At 37.8% G+C, this 18,235-nt stretch overlaps 2 protein-coding genes and 1 long non-coding RNA gene across 4 annotated transcripts in view; 2 read left to right on the top strand and 1 right to left on the bottom strand.

The window, feature by feature from the left end:
* LOC116602248 overlaps positions 1 to 18,235 on the top strand; it is a 60,733-nt gene that overhangs the window by 24,816 nt on the left and 17,682 nt on the right. The gene's annotated exons all lie outside the window — the stretch shown is intronic.
* On the top strand, positions 2,399 to 3,505 carry LOC125559769. The gene is made up of 2 exons (XR_007306436.1): positions 2,399 to 2,831; positions 2,908 to 3,505. It is a non-coding gene; the product is annotated as an uncharacterized LOC125559769 (long non-coding RNA).
* On the bottom strand, positions 12,427 to 16,602 carry LOC5518862 (alpha-1A adrenergic receptor). Its single transcript, XM_032363581.2, has one exon. It carries the CDS (start codon positions 14,516 to 14,518, stop codon positions 13,400 to 13,402), a length of 1,119 nt encoding a protein of 372 aa, XP_032219472.2. The 5' UTR covers positions 14,519 to 16,602; the 3' UTR covers positions 12,427 to 13,399.

Genomic DNA, 18,235 nt, shown 5'->3' with positions numbered 1-18,235 from the left:
CTTCATTAAAACGAAATTGAATAAAGTAGGGCTAGAAAATGGTGCCGTAAAAATTCCAATAGTCATTTATTTGTAAATAAATAGAAATCAGGTACTTCAAAGAATATCGCATAATTTAGGAAGTTTTATTTCGCTTTCTTTTTTTCTCAAACTGTTAAAAACTATATTTTTTTAGGTCAATGGTGTATTGTGGAAGCCACAATTAGAGGTATCTGAGAACCTCGTAATGATCATTTGCCAGTGCACAACTAAATCCAATTTAGAAGTTTACATTAACTGCTTTAGGTGAGGATTTCCAGATTTCATCAGATAAATCGTCTTCAAAATTGAGTTTACGGCGTAAATATGGAGGGGAGTTTTAATCATCATATGAGATGAGGAAAGAAAGGCTGATAAAAAAGATCTTCCAGAATCCCTTTGTACAAAAGATCTATTCAAAAGCATAACAAATTATTTGCAAAGTTCTAGGCAAACGTGAACCCGATAAGACATCTATCTAGTATCTACCTATCAAAATGTTTAAATCTGAGCTTGTTATTTACCTCCTATAACTCCAACTCTGTCAGAAGTCTTTGGTAGACTCGTTGCATATACTAAACAAAACAGCTAATGGACACATTAAAGGCAAGCGCCTTTTGTTCTCATGTCCACGACAATTAAGAGGGCAAAGAGGTGAACAGGCTGTATTTTGGCATCTGAAGACCTAAACTTTTAAGTCTTGAAATAAAAAAAATATATATAATATAAGAAGGGAAATACACCTTTTTGCCATTGTTCTCACGAACAACAAAATGCGATTTGCCCATCAATATCCTTTATCATAACAACGCTTTTCTTCAGATCCAATTTTGACGGAAATGTTATAACCGCAGACCCTTGATAATCCTGTTTTTGGTATCCTCAAAGAAATGGTATTTCCTGCGATGTAACAGGAAATAAGCACACAGATGAAAATACCCTGCCATGAAAATACTCGCATCTACTCCTTACAACCATTGATTCCTCGTTGGTTGAAAAACTTGGTTTTAAAGCAAGTATGCCTGCTACATCATCGTGTTTGATTTGAAGACTAGAATATTTCCAAGTACAAGTGGATGCTGAATGTTGATCGGAACTGATACGTTATCTAGTGCGGGTATCAGGAAAAAGTGATCTAAGACAGTGTCACCGGTTTGATTTTAGAAATATTGTATTTGCGACAGGTAAAGGAATTACAAAGGGGGTACAGATTTCTTTATGATGCCATGGCAATAACCAATAACGACTGTAATTAACCTTTTTCAAGCTTAGAAACAAAATTTGCGTTTCAACACCGGACAATACTGTGACTGAGTTGTTGCTATAAGCATGCCTGCTGGCTAGGACATAGAACCGGGTGTTTCCACTTGTTTTTGTAGATGTTGTCTGGGACAGAAGTCTAAGATAGCGGCAGGGTAGCTGGTAGAGTCAGTGAACACAACTCAATGACTGGTTCTACAACCAGTTTATGTCTGTAACTCATGCATAGAATCAAACACAAATTTTTCATTTGATATCATCTGATTAAAAAAAAAAAAAGGAAATCAGGCAAAGAGAGGGGGGTCAAAAGAGCAGAATAAGAAAGACCACATGGCTGTATATCGAATCAGGTGACTTACCCGACGTCACATCTCACAATCCATTTCAAACGAGATTCTGTGCATTTTATAAAAACAAATATGGAAAAAAACATTTTTGACACACCTCTATGAAATCCGGATATGATATTTAAAAACTTCATAGCCATGTAAACGTCTTATTATAATAAGGCTAAATGTTTGATAGTCAGGGCATACTAGCGCAAACTTCACAAGAAAGTAACTTAAATGTTTAAAAACATTAATTCACAACACCAGTTAACTGTATCCTGTTTCTTCGTAAGTCGTTCCAAAACAACACAAAAGAAATATCGGAGTTTATTGTTGCATATTTGATTCGTTTTACAAATGCACGAAACGTGCTTTCAATGAACAAAGGGACAACTCCAAAGGTCAAACGTGGGGGAATTTCTCGCAGATACAATCTGTTTCTTTTTTTTGGCGACGAGGTGAGCAACCAGGTATCAGGAAACTGCACCAGCCGCGACTAGCAACTTATAATTTAGGGTCATTGAGTGAAGCAAAAAACAATAAAACAACTTGTGTTTTACTTGAGAAAACCACCTCTCGAAGTCTAAATGACGACGGGTAAGGGATTTAGGAATTCTGGTATTTGCTTGTAGAAGGACCAGAACTGTCGAAGCTTGCAAACGATGTGTTTTGATTTTGAAGAACACTTTGCAGAGCCAAAAAACACTTTTGGATTTTGATTTTTTGATTTTTTTTTTCGCGTTGTGGAATGCGATTGTCAAATTATTTCTTTGTTGCATACTTGATGACTATCAGACAAAGAGAATGATAAAATCTTATTCTAAAGCATTTCTCAACCGTTAGACTTAAATGAAAAATCTTTTAAATGCAGGTCCCAAACAGGCTTTTAAAGCACCGACAACAGGCGTTTTATAACATTGATTGAGGATTTCCTAAACAGCTTTTCATATGTCACTCAACTAGTTAGTATATAATGTTTCAAACAGTTTTTTAAAGATGTTATTGCTAATGAAAAGCTCATTTATTTTCGTCTATGTGTCTTTTTTTTAGTCGAGTCCTTTATTGAGTAGATCAGTTGGAAAATAAAATGGATTATAACTCCATCTCTAAGGGCGTTATGACTTCCTAATAACCAGCTAAACTAACAAAACCCCGCGCTAATAACTAATCGGCAAACAAACGCACACTTTCCACGACAGATTAGTGGCCTCGAAGCTGCTTATGGTACGTATCCAGTACAGTATATGCAAAAACCTTTTATTTAGCGCGGATCATGATTATGAACTTTCTGTAAATTTAGTTTAAAAGCCAACAACGCCAAGTACAACACCAAGAACCCTGCAAGCCTGATGGACCAAATAAAGGTGTTTGAAATTCGCCATAGGTGAAACAGGTATTAAATTGTGCAATTGTTCGATTCAGCAACACCTTTGTTATTGAATTTGATCAAAGATAAGACAGTTATTATGTGAAAGAAAAATCCATAAAAATACAAAGTTCCATACTTTAAATTCTAATTTATCTAAAAATATCGGAAAAGTTCCTCAGACGAAGGAGGTCTACTCTTTCTCACAGTTTGTGTTTTGCTGGTATACGGCAGCTGGCAAGAGACCCTTGAAGTGTGTAATCATGGGCCAAATAGAAACTAGCTAAAGAGGATCTAGTTTGTCGCTGGAAGAAGAAGAAGGGATTGAAGCACTCGATGACAAGGGGGGGAATATTTCTTTCTCTCCAAGACGCAAATTCCTATCTTATAAGGTCGGGGATAAGGCGCACCAGTAAAGGTGTCTGCTTCTCAAAAGACGGAAATCCTAGATCAAAATATTACTTAACGGGGCTCCAACTCTTCTATTTTCTCAAATAAAGATAAATAGGAATATACATACACCAAAGACAAATATTCTGAGTGACATTTTTTTTGCACAAAAACCCTCCGGTATCACTTTATTAAGCAAAGGGTTTAGGGATCATTTCATGTTCCCTTCTTTCATAGACTTGTGTGTGCGATGAGGTAGGGTATATTAATATACCAACCCCTTTTTATTGGTTACTGACCAGTCTAGCACAATGCGTTTTTACCGGGTTTCCTGTGTTCAGCCTAGTCCCAGGCGTTCTTACCGGGTTTCCTGTGTTCAGTCTATTCCCAGGCGTTCTTACTGGGTTTCCTGTGTTCAGCCTAGTCCAAGGTGTTCCTACCGGGTTCCCTGTTTCCAGCCTATCCCCCGGCGTTCTTACCGGGTTCCCTGTGTTCAGCCTATCCCCCGGCGTTCTTACCGGGTTCCCTGTGTTCAGCCTAGTCCCAGGCGTTCTTACCGGGTTCCCTGTTTCCAGCCTATCCCCCGGCGTTCTTACCGGGTTCCCTGTTTCCAGCCTATCCCCCGGCGTTCTTACCGGGTTCCCTGTGTTCAGCCTATCCCCCGGCGTTCTTACCGGGTTCCCTGTGTTCAGCCTACCCCCGGCGTTCTTACCGGGTTCCCTGTGTTCAGCCTAGTCCAAGGCGTTCATTTTTTCCGTGAATCCTGTCCTTGGAATGAACCGTGAGGCAGCTTGGGGTTCTTGGACGAGCTCGCCTTCCTGTGACTTTTACCATCCACAGGAGGCCAAATTAGAACCACGGCTAAGAACGCCTGTAGCTTGCAGATATTTTTTTTCTGGCTTACACTATAATGTGCAGATCCAGCCAGAATTTCTCCAAGGGGGAGAGGGCACACCCCAATAGGAGGGCAGAGGGAACTTGTTTATAAGATGTATAACGGGAGGTTAATTTGTGTATTTTGGCTTTTCTCACTGACTTACTGACACCGCGCACAAGCATATTACTTTTTTGGACCGTGAATGAGAACTTAAAGCTACTTGTTTATTCTTTGTCCAACTCAATAAATGACACAGCGGGCCTACCTGGACGGACCCGTCCAGGCGCGGATTCATGGAGGGGGGGGGGGGGGGTAGATATATTGGTATGGTGGCTATCTATCTCCTCCACCCCTCCCTCGATGGCTATTTACCCTCCTCCATTCCTCACCCCGTGGCTAATTAAATGTATGGTAATATATAATATAATAATATATAATATAGTGTACTGCGTGTTGCGAGTTTCTCAGACCAAATAGACGTCTAATTTATATTTTGTTACCCTTTCCCTAGTCTCTTGAGCACCCGTTAGGATCGGTGCTGTTAACGGTGAGAAAAATGCGTTACAAACACCAAGAATGGCTATGTCGTCTGCCTTTATCAGTTCCTTTACATCTTTTTTACCGCAACCAACACCCGCTAACCTAGTGCAAACCGGGGTATCCCGTTCTAAACCTCGAAGTACTTTCTAGCAATCCATGGCGTTTTCTTGCGTGAAGTCGAACATTGAGGTGTTAAAGACTTTCGGAAATTTTCAAATTGAGTCAGTCTTTAGCGAGCATCATAGATTTCTTGAGAAAAATGACGCAAAAGGTAAATATTAGTTTAATACTTGTTTTCTGATTTCTTTGTGCGATGGTTACGCCAATTTGCCATTTTAAGTTGAAGTACTCTCTAACAATCCATGGTGGGAATGACAACTTTGACAGTCACTTTCTCCGGTGACTGGTCCTCGGTCTGGCTACCATGACGACTGGGTGTCCGAATGTGACTGAACCTGTCACACGCCAAGCAAGCTCGCGCCGATTTCAAGTTTTCCCTCATCCTGTCTTCTTCGTCACGGGACAGTTTCGACTTTTCTCGTAAAACCTCCGGTGGCATTTTGTGCATTTGTTCTCCTTCCAGGACAAATGCTGTGATTGAGGATTTCATAACATCGTCCATCTTAGCTTTGACATCTAGGATATGCTCTTCTGCTTTTCCGTTCACACGTGTCTGGTTGATGCTTCTTTTTGCCTTGGTTTTTTCTTTGAATTCTCTCTCCATCTGCCCCTTATCTTCCCGTAAAGCCCCGTGAGTTGTCCGACAGAAAGAACAGAATTTCCTTCCTTTGGTCTTCCTTGCTGATGTCGATTCAACAGTCTCATTTTCGCAAAAGAAGTAAGTAGTTTCCTCTGGGTGTGCTTGTTTAGCCGGGCTTGCTAGTTTCCGACTCTCTGAATCAGCGAACGTGACGACCTTTTGATTATGCATCATATTGACCCACTTTCGCTGCCTCGTTCTCTTCCATCGAAAGTATATATTATATTACCAAAAGTTTTGAGCAGGTTTTATTCGAATCCTTTTTTCCACACTTGATCATAAGTGATGAAAGCTTTCAATGTTGAACTCTTGAGCTTTTGTTTAATTGGAAGACCTCTTCCTTTCTCGTTCTTTTCCCAAAATTGATTTTCTTTTTTTAGCCGTTTGAAATATCGACAAAGAATAACAGAAACTTTTATATATCAATGTCGTTTTACGCTCCTGTTAACACCACACAAAATAAAATCTTCGCTTGCTTTTTTCGTGTTTCGACTTCTGATTGTGTACAGAACGTTAAAGTTGAGTCTCTGAAGCAGATTCGATGTCGATCAATCTTCAATGCTTGACCAGTTTGCCTTTCGTGACGGCTTGATAAACTTTCCATTGCAAATCGCCACATAACGCTAAAAGAAGTATAAATCTTTCCTTTATCTTTCGTATAGACTTCATTGCTCTCTCCTAAACGAAAATACGTGACTTCTCTCTTGTGATATTATGTGATATTATATTATTATGTGATATTATGTGATATTAGAGCGACAGTGCGGCAAGTACAAATACAGCAAGTTAAGAATAAGTCACATAGCTAACATGTATTCTTTCCATCGAAGTTTACAATTAACTAGATCACATATAAGTTCTTATGTTGACTTACAATGACTAGAGTTATCTGTCACATTTGTTCTAAAATTATAAGAAAGAACTGTCGTGCTGTCGAATGCGATTCATGTTTACAGTGGTGTCACTTTAAATGCTCAAAATTGTTGCTTAAACAGTTTAATCATTTATCGCTCACCAACGATTTATGGCTCTGTCAGCCCTGCTATTCTGAAGTCTTTCCCTTTCACAATTTAAACAACAATGATCTATTGGATCTAGTCTTTAATTCCAATACATTGTGCCACTGCTCCCCATTCATTGATCGCGTTCGCCTTGAAAATCTTCCTCATCTAGACATAGTTTCTAGTTTGAATTTTCCGAATTTAAGTGACTTTGATTTAGATATTAATATTCCTAGTCAGATTAATTCAAAATACTACTCCCCCCATGAATTTCACTCGTCTTATGAGCTTTCAAATTTATCAGACAAATCGCTCTCACTTCTTCATTGTAATATAAGAAGTATTTCAAAAAACTTTGATAAATTACAAGATATGCTTTCTACTTTAAATCATCCTTTTAAGTTAATTGCTCTATCTGAAACCTGGCATTCTGACTGTAGAGAGCATATTGCTAATTGTTCTCTCCCAGGTTTTACTTATATATCGAAACCGACTAAATTTTCAGTTGGGGGAGTAGGTTTATTTATAGCTGATTCTTTTAATTTCATTTTGAGGGAGGACTTATCCATTTCAAATGATCAACAAGAATCTTTATGGGTTGAAATACAAAATAATAAGGGTAGCAAAAACATATTATGTGGAGTTATTTACCGCCATCCAAATAGTTCTCTTGACCCCTTTTTAGAACATTCCTATAAAACCATGGACAAAATCAGTAAGGAGGGAAAGCTCTGCCTTTTTTCAGGTGACATAAATTTGAATTTATTAAATTCAGACTCCCACCAACAAACAGGGGAATTTCTTAATACTTTATTTTCATATTCTTTTCAGCCACATATCTTGCAACCTACTAGAATAACTGATCATTCGGCCACGCTCATAGACAATATATTTTTTAACTCGCTCGAACATAAAACTTGTAGTGGCAATATTGTTTATCCCTTAACAGATCATCTTCCCAATTTTCTGACAATAGATTCAATTAATATCAATGTCTCAAAAAATGACTTCTACCAAAGGGACTATTCTAGGTTGGATCAGGAAGCTTTAATTAATGATTTTAGCCAAATTGATTGGTCTTTACAGTTTTATGGTATGGATAATGTTAACGATATTTTTTCCTGTTTTCTTGCTAAGTCTAATGAAATAATTAATTCCCATGTTCCAATGAAAAAACTTTCTAGAAAAGAAATTAAATTCAAAGCAAAACCTTGGATATCCAAGGGCATCAGAACTTCGATTAATTATAAGAACAGGCTCTATAGGAAGTTTATTAAATCTAGAAATCAATATCATTTTGAAAAATACAAAATCTATAGAAATAAATTGAACCATTTAATAGCAATAAGTAAGAGAAAATACTATGAAAAGTACTTTAATTTTAACAAATCTAACATAAAAAATATCTGGAAAGGGATAAAAGAAATTGTCGTGCTAAAGCCTAAGGCTCATTTCACACCTTCAAAAATTGTATTTTCTAATAAGGTTTTAACCAATGTAAATGAGATAGCAAATGAGTTCAATTACTTCTTTGCTAATGTTGGCAGAAATATCAGCAACAATATTCCAAAAGTAAACACTTTATTTTCAGAATTTCTTCCAACAGCTAATTCTAACAGCTTTCTTCTAGCTCCCACATCTACAGAGGAAATTAGAAGTATAATCTTAGGAATTAAATCAGGTAAAGCTTGTGGTTCTTATAGCATTCCAATTACAGTTCTTAAAATACTAAGCTCTATTATTTCAAGGCCTCTGGAGATATTATACAATCTGTCCTTTTCTTCTGGCATTGTACCTGATGCCTTCAAAATTGCACGTGTCATACCTATTTACAAATCAGGCTCTCATTTTGACACTTCTAATTTTAGACCAATATCATTATTATCTATTTTTAATCAGTTACTTGAAAGGTTAATGTATAACAGAGTGATAAAATTTCTAGACAAATACGATATTTTGTACAAAAATCAATTTGGCTTTCGAGCCAATCATTCTACAGAACATGCTCTTCTGCTTATTACCGATAAAATCCAAAGATCAATTGAGGGTGGTCAATACTCTTGTGGCATATTTCTTGATTTTAGCAAAGCTTTTGATACTGTTGATCATAAAATATTATTAGCAAAACTTTATTCATACGGCATCCGTGGCATAGCTTATGAATGGTTTGTTTCCTACTTATCAAACAGGCAACAGTTTGTTTCTATTGGTAATGTGTCATCTGCACCACTACCAATAACATGTGGAGTGCCTCAAGGTTCAGTACTTGGTCCACTTCTCTTTCTTCTGTACATTAATGATTTTAATAACTGCTCCAACTTATTTGACTTTCATTTATTTGCTGATGATGCCAATTTATTTTGTGCCGATTCTTCATTGACATCCTTAGAGACCAAAGTAAACACAGATCTGTATAATATAAATCGTTGGCTTTGTGCAAATAAATTGGCTTTGAACATCAGTAAAACTAATTTTGTCATTTTTCGACCAGCACAAAAGAGGCTGGCTAGTTCTATTTCTTTATCAATCAATAATAATACCATTAAACAAAAAAATAATATCAAATATCTTGGTGTAGTTATTGACTCCTTTCTTAACTGGAAGGAGCACATTAACCAGTTAAGTAAGAAAATCTCCAGAGGTGTCGGAATAATAGCAAAGCTGCGTTACTATGTATCACCAACAATTCTCACTCAGCTATATTATTCTCTAATTTATCCATTTCTTACTTATGGTGCTATTATTTGGGGCAACACATATGAATCAACAATCAAGCCTCTTTTTATTTTACAGAAGAAAGCTGTTAGAATCATAACTTTCTCATCTTACATTGAACATACTTCTCCTATCTTTAGAAAACTAAATATCTTGAAATCTCCTGATCTAATCTATTACTTAAACACAATATTTATGTACAAATTTAATTTGAATCTACTTCCAACTCCTTTTGATTCTTTTTTTACTACGGTTGCTTCAAGGCACAAATATAATACAAGACTGGCTTCTAAATCATCGTACTGCCTCCCTTTACCTCGAACTAATTATGGAAAGTTTAATATTCGTTTTAAAGGTGCCTCAATTTGGAATAACATCAAAGAACCTACCAAAACCATGCGTTTGCCTAGCTTCAAGGCTGCAATAAAGACCTCAATCCTTGAAAATTATTAGCCTCTATCTAGTTTTTTTGTTTTATTGCATTTTATTTTGCTGCTGCTTTCATGTATTTTGTATTCGTGCCTTGTACGTCCTTGCTATACGCTCCATTTAATTGAACTATTTTGTGCTGCCTAGCCAGATTAGCTTTTTAGTTACTTCTAGGCAGCCAATACCCAAAATCTGTAATTATTATTTATTTTCTTACTGTAATTTCTGTGTGTGGTATAAATAAAGTTATATTGTTGTTGTTGTTGTTGTATTATTTCTAACGGTTTTCTTTAGGGCTGCTGCTTATTGACTTCACGTTGACACGAAATTTGGACTCATTTCTACAAAAACGCAGGTGTATTCATCTCATAAAACATTGATGAGAGCAAATTGCTATTCCGCATTGCTAAAACTAAAGCAATGTAATTAAAACTTTGGTATTAGAAAAAGGGGTTAATCACCAAAAATAAATATGTTACCCGCGCCTTGATTGGCTGACAAAGTCGCTATTAGTTTCTTTTTAGTTATAATTTCTAGATGCTAATTTATGTTAGAACTAGCATATTTGCTATTTCCCCCTACAGAATGTAGGAGTTTTGCATAACCTTGAAGATCATTTAATTTAAAGATGGATTGAAAAATTTCGTATAATTCCATATATATTTTCTACATATTCACTGATGCACTATTTTACTCTTTTTAATCGCTTTATAATGAAACAGTAGTGTAACCACCTCCTTACCCCAAAAGGTAAAAAGGTATAATTTACTGTGGTTTTCAAACCTGAGAACTACTACCGAAACGAATTCTAGCTGCTTAGGGAGTGCTCAATAAATACCCTGAGGGGGAGAGGGGGGGGGGGGGGGGATGCTCCGAACATTTTTAACTACCCAAGGTCCGAAAAAAGGGTTCCTCTTAGAGGGGTTCTAGACTTTTATGGGCTATACTGAAATTCTGGTGGCTGTTTTAAAGTGTCCTGTCAGCCACAGCTTTGTTATTGTGTTCATTTAATATTGGAAGGCACATAATTTGTTTGAATCTCGAAATTACCATCTAAAAACAAAGTTTAATACTTTATTTACCAATCTCAATCAATCGAAAATATTGCATTAGCTTGGATGCTATTTTAGTCTTGGATGCTATTTTAGCACTTTGCTAGGATTACAAAATGGCGGCTGACAGAGGTTGTTTAAGGAGCTCCCGCCGTCTTCTTGTGTGGATTCGAACATTTTTGGTTTGTTTAGCAAGCATCATAGATTTCTTGAGAAATATGATCCAAAATTTTTAATAGTTTACTTGTTTTCTGATTTCTTTGTGCGATTCTCCAATTTGCCATTTTACGTTGCGCGGGGGCTTGGGTCGAGTTGATAAGCGAACAGCATCCTGGGACGATTTTAGGTGACGCAATTCAACATCTGACTTTTCGGGTGAAGGGGTCAAGCTTGTGGTCACCTGTCACTTGTTCAAAGGATCGCAAAGTCTCAAGGGAGATTTCGAAGGCGCGCAAAGCCTAAAGGGAAGGGAGCCTGGAAAGTCGCGACTGGGAAATCCTGTTTCCAAGATGGCGGCCGTAGCAATGGCGGGAATTGCCCATCACTGATCAATACCATATAGACGGCCGTCCAATCCATGCAGCGTACTTAAGGATGTACTGGCATCTGTTGCTTAGGAAAATTTAATATAGCATAAAAGCCTTGTAGAAAGTCATAAGGGACTGATATTTGCCAAGTTGACCAACAAAAGTGTGCTGACTATTATGATGACATTACCCCGTTACGTCATAATGTGACGTCATAGATAAAGATAAAAGCAAATATTCAAAGTAATTTTGCTCAAAAACAAATATTGAATACGTTTCATGAATCTTGAGGGATGGGTGCATTAAGCCAAGCATGCGTTTTAGAAATGATTGAGTAATTGTTTTTTTTTATGATTTTTTGAAAGTCCTGAAATCCAGATTATTTGATATATTTTTGGTTTCTGTTAGATTATAGCTAAATCCATGCTTGGCTATATGAAGGAGGTTTTAATAAAAAAGAATACAGAAAAATTATTGAGTTTTGAAATAATTTGGCGACAAAAAAGCTTTTTTTAGAAAACGCATAACCGGAAGTGAATCAAAGCCCGCGCGTGCACATTCGGCCTGCTCAGACACACTGATATCTCACATGATGAAATTGAAATGAAGTATATAAACAAATTCCAATAGTGTTTCGTGGTATTTACACTTCAAAGGAATGATATCCGTCATGTCATGATGAAAATTGAAAAAGTATTTTAAAATTCTGATACAGCGCGCGCTACTTAGAAATAAGATTTTCAGTGCGTGCGCGAGCGTTTGCAACCGGTGTTTGCGCGCTCAGGTAGTGAAAATTGAAAACTTTGGCTTCAAAAAGGTTGGCTTGAATAAATCTCCGCTGAATCTTCGTTTTTACAAAATATGGAAAAATCATCACCCGAAAAGGCTGATATCAACTTTAAGTCAATTTTGGGGAAATTGAAACGCAAACTTTTGTTTCTTTTACTTCAGGAAAGCTTGTGAATGACGAATTTCGTGTTATGCGCGCGCTCAACGCCACCAGCGTAGCAACGTCGTCACTGAGCAACACTAATGTCAGTACACCCTTAAACAAAAAGCTTTTAAGATAATATATAAGACCACTCATACACACCATATGTATTACGATAACAGCTAAATCAAACCGGTTGGTAGACTTTGAATAGCATTGCACTTTACCGAATAGTGGAGCCTGAAAAGGCATTGCACTTTACTAGACAGTAAAAGCTTGAAAAAGTCTATTGCACATCAGCCAAGACAAACAATACATTATCTTATACACACCGTATAAGATTACGATTATAAATTATGTTAAAATAGTCATGAAAAGGCTGAAAACGACTTTTCGACAGTATATAAGACTCTTCGACACAGCAAGTCCCAGTCGTCCCTTCCCTTTCTCTTTTCTCTTCCCTTGATGCCCGCGCGCCTCTTTAATCCTTCTCGTGAGGCTTGAGACTGAGACTGGGAAAGAGTCAGATTCAACATTGCATCGAACGATACCAATGTCGTGTTGTGAATCTAACTAACGAAGATATCCAGGAGCAGAATTTTTTAATGTTTTACTCATTGTTAATTGAAAATTGTTTACTTGGGTTTCGATCTTTCTAAAAGAATTTCTTTTTATTCTTTTTTTTTTTTCTAAAAAATTTGATATTTTTGGCGGAAGGTGTTAGCTTTTTTTTTTCTCTCTACTGCTGCAACCTACGGATTCCGGTAGTAATTTGAATTTATCCCTAGTATGTGCATAATCGACATGATGGAAAAACATGACTTGACGTTTCCAATAAGCTCATTACACATCAAATAAGGCGGCAAATTCTCCTAAGTACTCAGTGAGTAATAGCAAACAAATTATCAAGTGCGACTTTTTTAAATTGATGCGACTTTTTGTAAAGTGTCAGTGGAATTTGAGCTTTTCGTCGCTAAGCCCATAAAAAGCGCAAGGATGATCACGGAAAAAATATCTTTAAAAAGCCAAAATTTGGGCATGTGGCATTTCGGCCTCACGTTATTTTGTGTTTTGAAAAGGGAAATAAGTGCGGAATACAAGAAACTGATGGCTATTGTAAAAAATGTATCTTCTTTCTCCGTCTCTTCGAAGTGCGCATGTTCAGGGTTTTTCCGTCATGTCTGCATAATTCATTGTTATTGCCTCATTGTTGCCTGGAAACACCCGCAGTTTCCATGTATTCATCTCCTTTAAACTCTTCAGCAACTACCGCTGGCGATACCCTTCGTCTCGCGGGTGCAATCGATTTACGACAAAAGTTTCTCAGCCGGATATAAAGGGCGACCCAAGTCTCTCGCATCTCTGCGTTATATCCAGCATATATAAACACATTAACGCATGCATTTGAATAAACCAAACACACAGCTATCTTGACAACCAGTATTGGCGGGACATGGGAGGAGCCTACAGCTGCTAGAATATCAATCACTGTGATTGGCGTCGTCAACGCAACGAAGAGTCCAACAATGACAAGGACGACTTTGGTTGCTCTGCGATCTCGTCTCCCAGGGATTCTTTGGATGCGTCGCGGTCTTCTGGCGAAGGAAGTAAAGGCTTTGAAGCTCAGCCGAGTCGAAGTTGTGGTATTACTTGTGGTCTGAATGGTAGATATAGCGTCTGTTCGGAATGTTTCATAGGGTTTTGGGATATTGTTTATTCGACGTATTTGGCGATGTGCCGTTCTCAGGATAAATAGGTTTGTTCCACTTATTATAAGCAGAACTGCCACATTCACAACCAAGAATAGTAATAGCAAGTGCTCTTTTTCAAAGACGTTCGTAAATAAGCAAATGTTACTTGCCAGGTCTTGGTTGTCATTGTATCCCCAGCCGAGAGCTGGAAGTACTGAAAGTACAAACGCTACCAGCCAGCATAGAACGACACAAAACGTGGCTTTGAATGGCGTCACCATATTCTTGTATTTCATTGGTCGGTACAAAGCCACAAAACGATCAATACTGATCAATGTCAAATTAAGGTTCGACGCGCCGTAAAAGAACACTGCTAAAGGAATGACGACGTTGCATGGGACCAGTGGTTTCACCAATGAGCCATTTAGCTGCTCCGCCAAGCGTAATGGAATAGAGACAGAGCCTTGGAAAAAATCCGCGACGGCTAGGTTTAAAAAAAGAAAATTGGAGACTGTTTGCAATCTTCTGTTGGTCGAGACAGCGATTATGATTAAAAGATTTCCCACGACGGCGACTGTGGAAATACAGCACAGGAATACCGTCATAAATATCACATCAGCGAGTGGTTCCATCTCGGGAAAATGCACTTGTCTTAGCGAATTATCTCGTTTTGTTTAAGCTATCTTGTGACTCAGTGTCCCTGGTTCTTAGTAACTTTGTGAGACTCCAATTACAGCTTCCTGGCTTTCACCAACTGCTAATTTTACTTCTTACTTGCCTCTCTGCCGTCGTACACGTGGGCCTACAAGTACCATAGACGTTTTCGTAACACGTGAGCAACCAAATGTAATACTTGAGCTGCCTGAGGCTCTCTTCCTGTTTTTCAGTACTTTTTGCTGAGTCTCTTACCGATTAAACTTTGATCAATTGATGAGCCAATGCCCTCTGGGATTCTATCTGTTTCCTAGAAGTAGCTATTTCAAGAACAGTTTCTAATGTTCTTTTGCTGTAATCGTTATCACCCAGACGGCAAACTGATAGGCGTACGATCAGCGATACTGCAAGTTGTGTCTATTACCTGAAACGATCTGTTCCCATTGAGTAGCCTTACCCATTTCACTCTGTAATTAATGAAATTGTTTCCATATGCAGCTCAACGTATACGATGTTACGCGACCATCTCTGATAGTGTCCCACTTCTTTTAGCTATACAATATATTTGTTTTGACGTCACAGAATATTTTCACGTATGAGAACTAACTGAAACTTAAGAATCCAACACCAGCAATCTACCGTTTTCCCTTGGAAACGGCGCTACTCACATACACGAGCTGAAAGACAGCGCGCGAAAATCCACTCACGTTTTATGAGCAGCAACCAAATTATACCAACCCAAAGCTTGCCTCTTAGTAAGTTGCTCTTAGTGTTGACGAATGTCATCCAATATCCTTCGCGAATTCCAAGAACTTATCAAGTCTTAACACAGGCTGCAAAGGAGCTCTCCTTCCTGTTGACGCTGGCAAGTCGGCGACTTTTAAAAAGCCGTGATTAACATAATTTAGAAAACAATTTGCGGCACACTGCTCGAGATTTCTTACCGCGTAAGTTGGCGTGTCTCACAAACCCTTGATCTAATGCTCAAAATAAATTGCTGCTCGGTGTTTAGATCTCTTTCTCCTGTTTTCAACTTCGTAAATCGGTGCCTTCAAAAAAGCTCCGATTTTTTCTTGTTGACGCAGCGCCCACGACTGCTTCAAATAATATCGTTGCTGCCTACTTTAACCGCTTGTGCACTCCGCAATAATACGCAACTAAAAGCCTCTGCTAAAAACATCAGCTGTCACTTCTAAGGCAGATTAAACGTATGGTCCTTCCTACTAAATTACACCGGGAAGAACTGCATGTCCATCGCATTTCCCACTCCGTCAAGCGAGGGTAAAGAAACATAAAAAAAACTAAAGAGGAGTCTTTCGATTTACTGACATTATGTGAACGTAAGTTCATTTCTCCGTCAAATTGTCACTGATTACAACTCGTTTGTTAATGAGGACTACAGCTCATATCGATAACGATTTAATCTTACTTTTCGTCTTAGCATGCGCTAAGTGTAAATAGCTTGGGGACTGTGCTATTGAAATAACGCGAGGACCCGACCACAGAATTCAATTTCCTGCGTGCATTAGAAGTCTGTCTGCTTGTTTTAGTACACAGGCGATAAGATAGAGGTTAACATATGCTTTTGTAAAGTAATCAGTTTCTGGAAAAGCTTTTTTACGGTAAATATCATCTTGTTCATGTTACTCCTTTAATTTTTTGACACACTTTACTAATTCACAAATTGAATTTACAAACAAAACTCAATCAACTTTTTTTTTCTAAAAAATATTCACACTGAAGAATCATCGTATGTATTTGAACCTGAGGCGAACATTGAAAGCAAGTCCTTCTTATTTTCTGCCCCGGACGTCTGGTTTCAAATTGGAAATCGGCGGGTTGGCTTATGAAATCTAGGTGCAGTGTAGAATCTCGAGAACGCTAGTGTTCGAAACCTTGACTTTCAAGCAAGACAAGTATACCCGTGTCTTGGTTTAAGAGAAGTGCTTCTAAGGGTGTTTTAAGAGTCAGTATTCTCCAGATTTATCTCCCATTGGCTTATGTATACATAAAGAAACAGGTGTCTTATGTTTTCGAATTCACTTTACGATCCCTTTTTTCACAAGAGCTTATATATATGCATGATGCCACACCGCTCTTAAGTCTAGTAGATCAAGGAGTATTCCAATCGCGCGCGAATTAATAACTGACGCAAAACCTGGCTTTTCTAGTGTGTTATTAGCAATGAGTAACAATCTCATTAAAGCGAGCAAAGACCCAGGAAATATCTCCAATGTGATGGCGTTTTAATCCATCCCTCTCTTATCGGTGCTCAGTTTACAAATGACTACACAAAAAGACAACGATTCTTTAGTCAAGTTTGAATAAGCGAATATCAGAATCACCGGAATTGCGTCTTAAACCGCACTTTTCAAATACGTTATCAATCGAACCTTTAAATCATTAAATAATAGTACACCATATATTAAGATTAAGGGCGGTTATAGAATATTCACACTGCTTTTTGGTGAACGATTCCATATCCTTATCTAACCTACAACTACAAAATATATGTTAGTCTTTTTGTTTTTCATTTTTTTAAGATTTTAATTTGTGCGTCATTCTTATCGCGCACATTAAGCCAGGTTACCGCTTTACAAATGCTATACTTCTAAGTATAAATTAACTGTTGATTAATTAATTGTTCTAACGCGCCCTTTTAACGTTTGACTTAGGGGCGATCGTATAGCCTCGTGGCGCTAATGCTTTATTAATAAAAATAATTATGGTTATGTTTTGTCTTAGCTATTGCAGACTCTAACTGTTATATAATATTAGCTTAGAAGTGCCCTAGTTGTCGTTTCTGTCGTTTTTATTCAAAATTGGATGATAAACTATTTAATGAAATTTCTAAACAATCCCCTAAAAAGACCCCATTCCACTCCATTTAAACGCAATTTCCCAAATTCTATCGAAAATATTAAATAATATCTCCAAATTAGCAGATGGAAATTGTTCTTTCACGCTTATGGTCTTTTAAAAGCTCCCAGGCCCTTTGTTTATAGAACCTCTTTGAAGCACTCTTTTAGGCCAAAAGTAAGTAAGTGAGTAAAAAAAATTGCTGCGGTTACTCGACCCAAAATGGCCCAAGCCTTCGTGCAAACGACGTCAAAGCAAAAACACAAAACATGCACAGCACTTGTCTTGACTAAAGAATCGTTGTCTTTTTGTGTAGTCATTTGTAAACTGAGCACCGATAAGAGAGGGATGGATTAAAACGCCATCACATTGGAGATATTTCCTGGGTCTTTGCTTTAATGGGATTGTTACTCATTGCTAATAACACACTAGAAAAGCCAAAAATGGGGTTTAGGTCCTGTCTATCATTATTCGTGCCGACCTGTAAAAAAAAAAAAAAACAGGATCAATCATGCAACCACTTGCTTTTCAATTCTGTATCCCAGCGAGTTACTATGCTCGTGAGAAAAGGTGTTTAATTACTATAGAAATCGGTGCTTGGATGAAGGTACTTTGGCAAGCGCTCCAACGTAAAACATATGAGCTTCAACGCAGTTTTTTTTCCATTTTTATAACGCCTACGCAGACAACGGCGTCTTCACAGACCACTTTTACGCTTTTTATATGCGCTTTTATATTGGCTTGAATCCCGCCTTTTCCCCTGTCGCTACAAATCCCCAAAGAGCGTTCTCGTTACAATCCCGCCCCCAGTAAACAAAATCCCGTTTTCCTGGTCC

This window comes from Nematostella vectensis, chromosome 14 (assembly GCF_932526225.1).
Source record: "Nematostella vectensis chromosome 14, jaNemVect1.1, whole genome shotgun sequence".
NCBI lineage: Eukaryota > Metazoa > Cnidaria > Anthozoa > Actiniaria > Edwardsiidae > Nematostella > Nematostella vectensis.
This window is presented reverse-complemented; position numbering and strand designations above follow the sequence as displayed.

Excerpts from the sequence above, each read along its gene's own strand:
- LOC5518862 (XM_032363581.2), bottom strand. The coding sequence starts at position 14,518 with ATGGAACCACTCGCTGATGTGATATTTATGACGGTATTCCTGTGCTGT.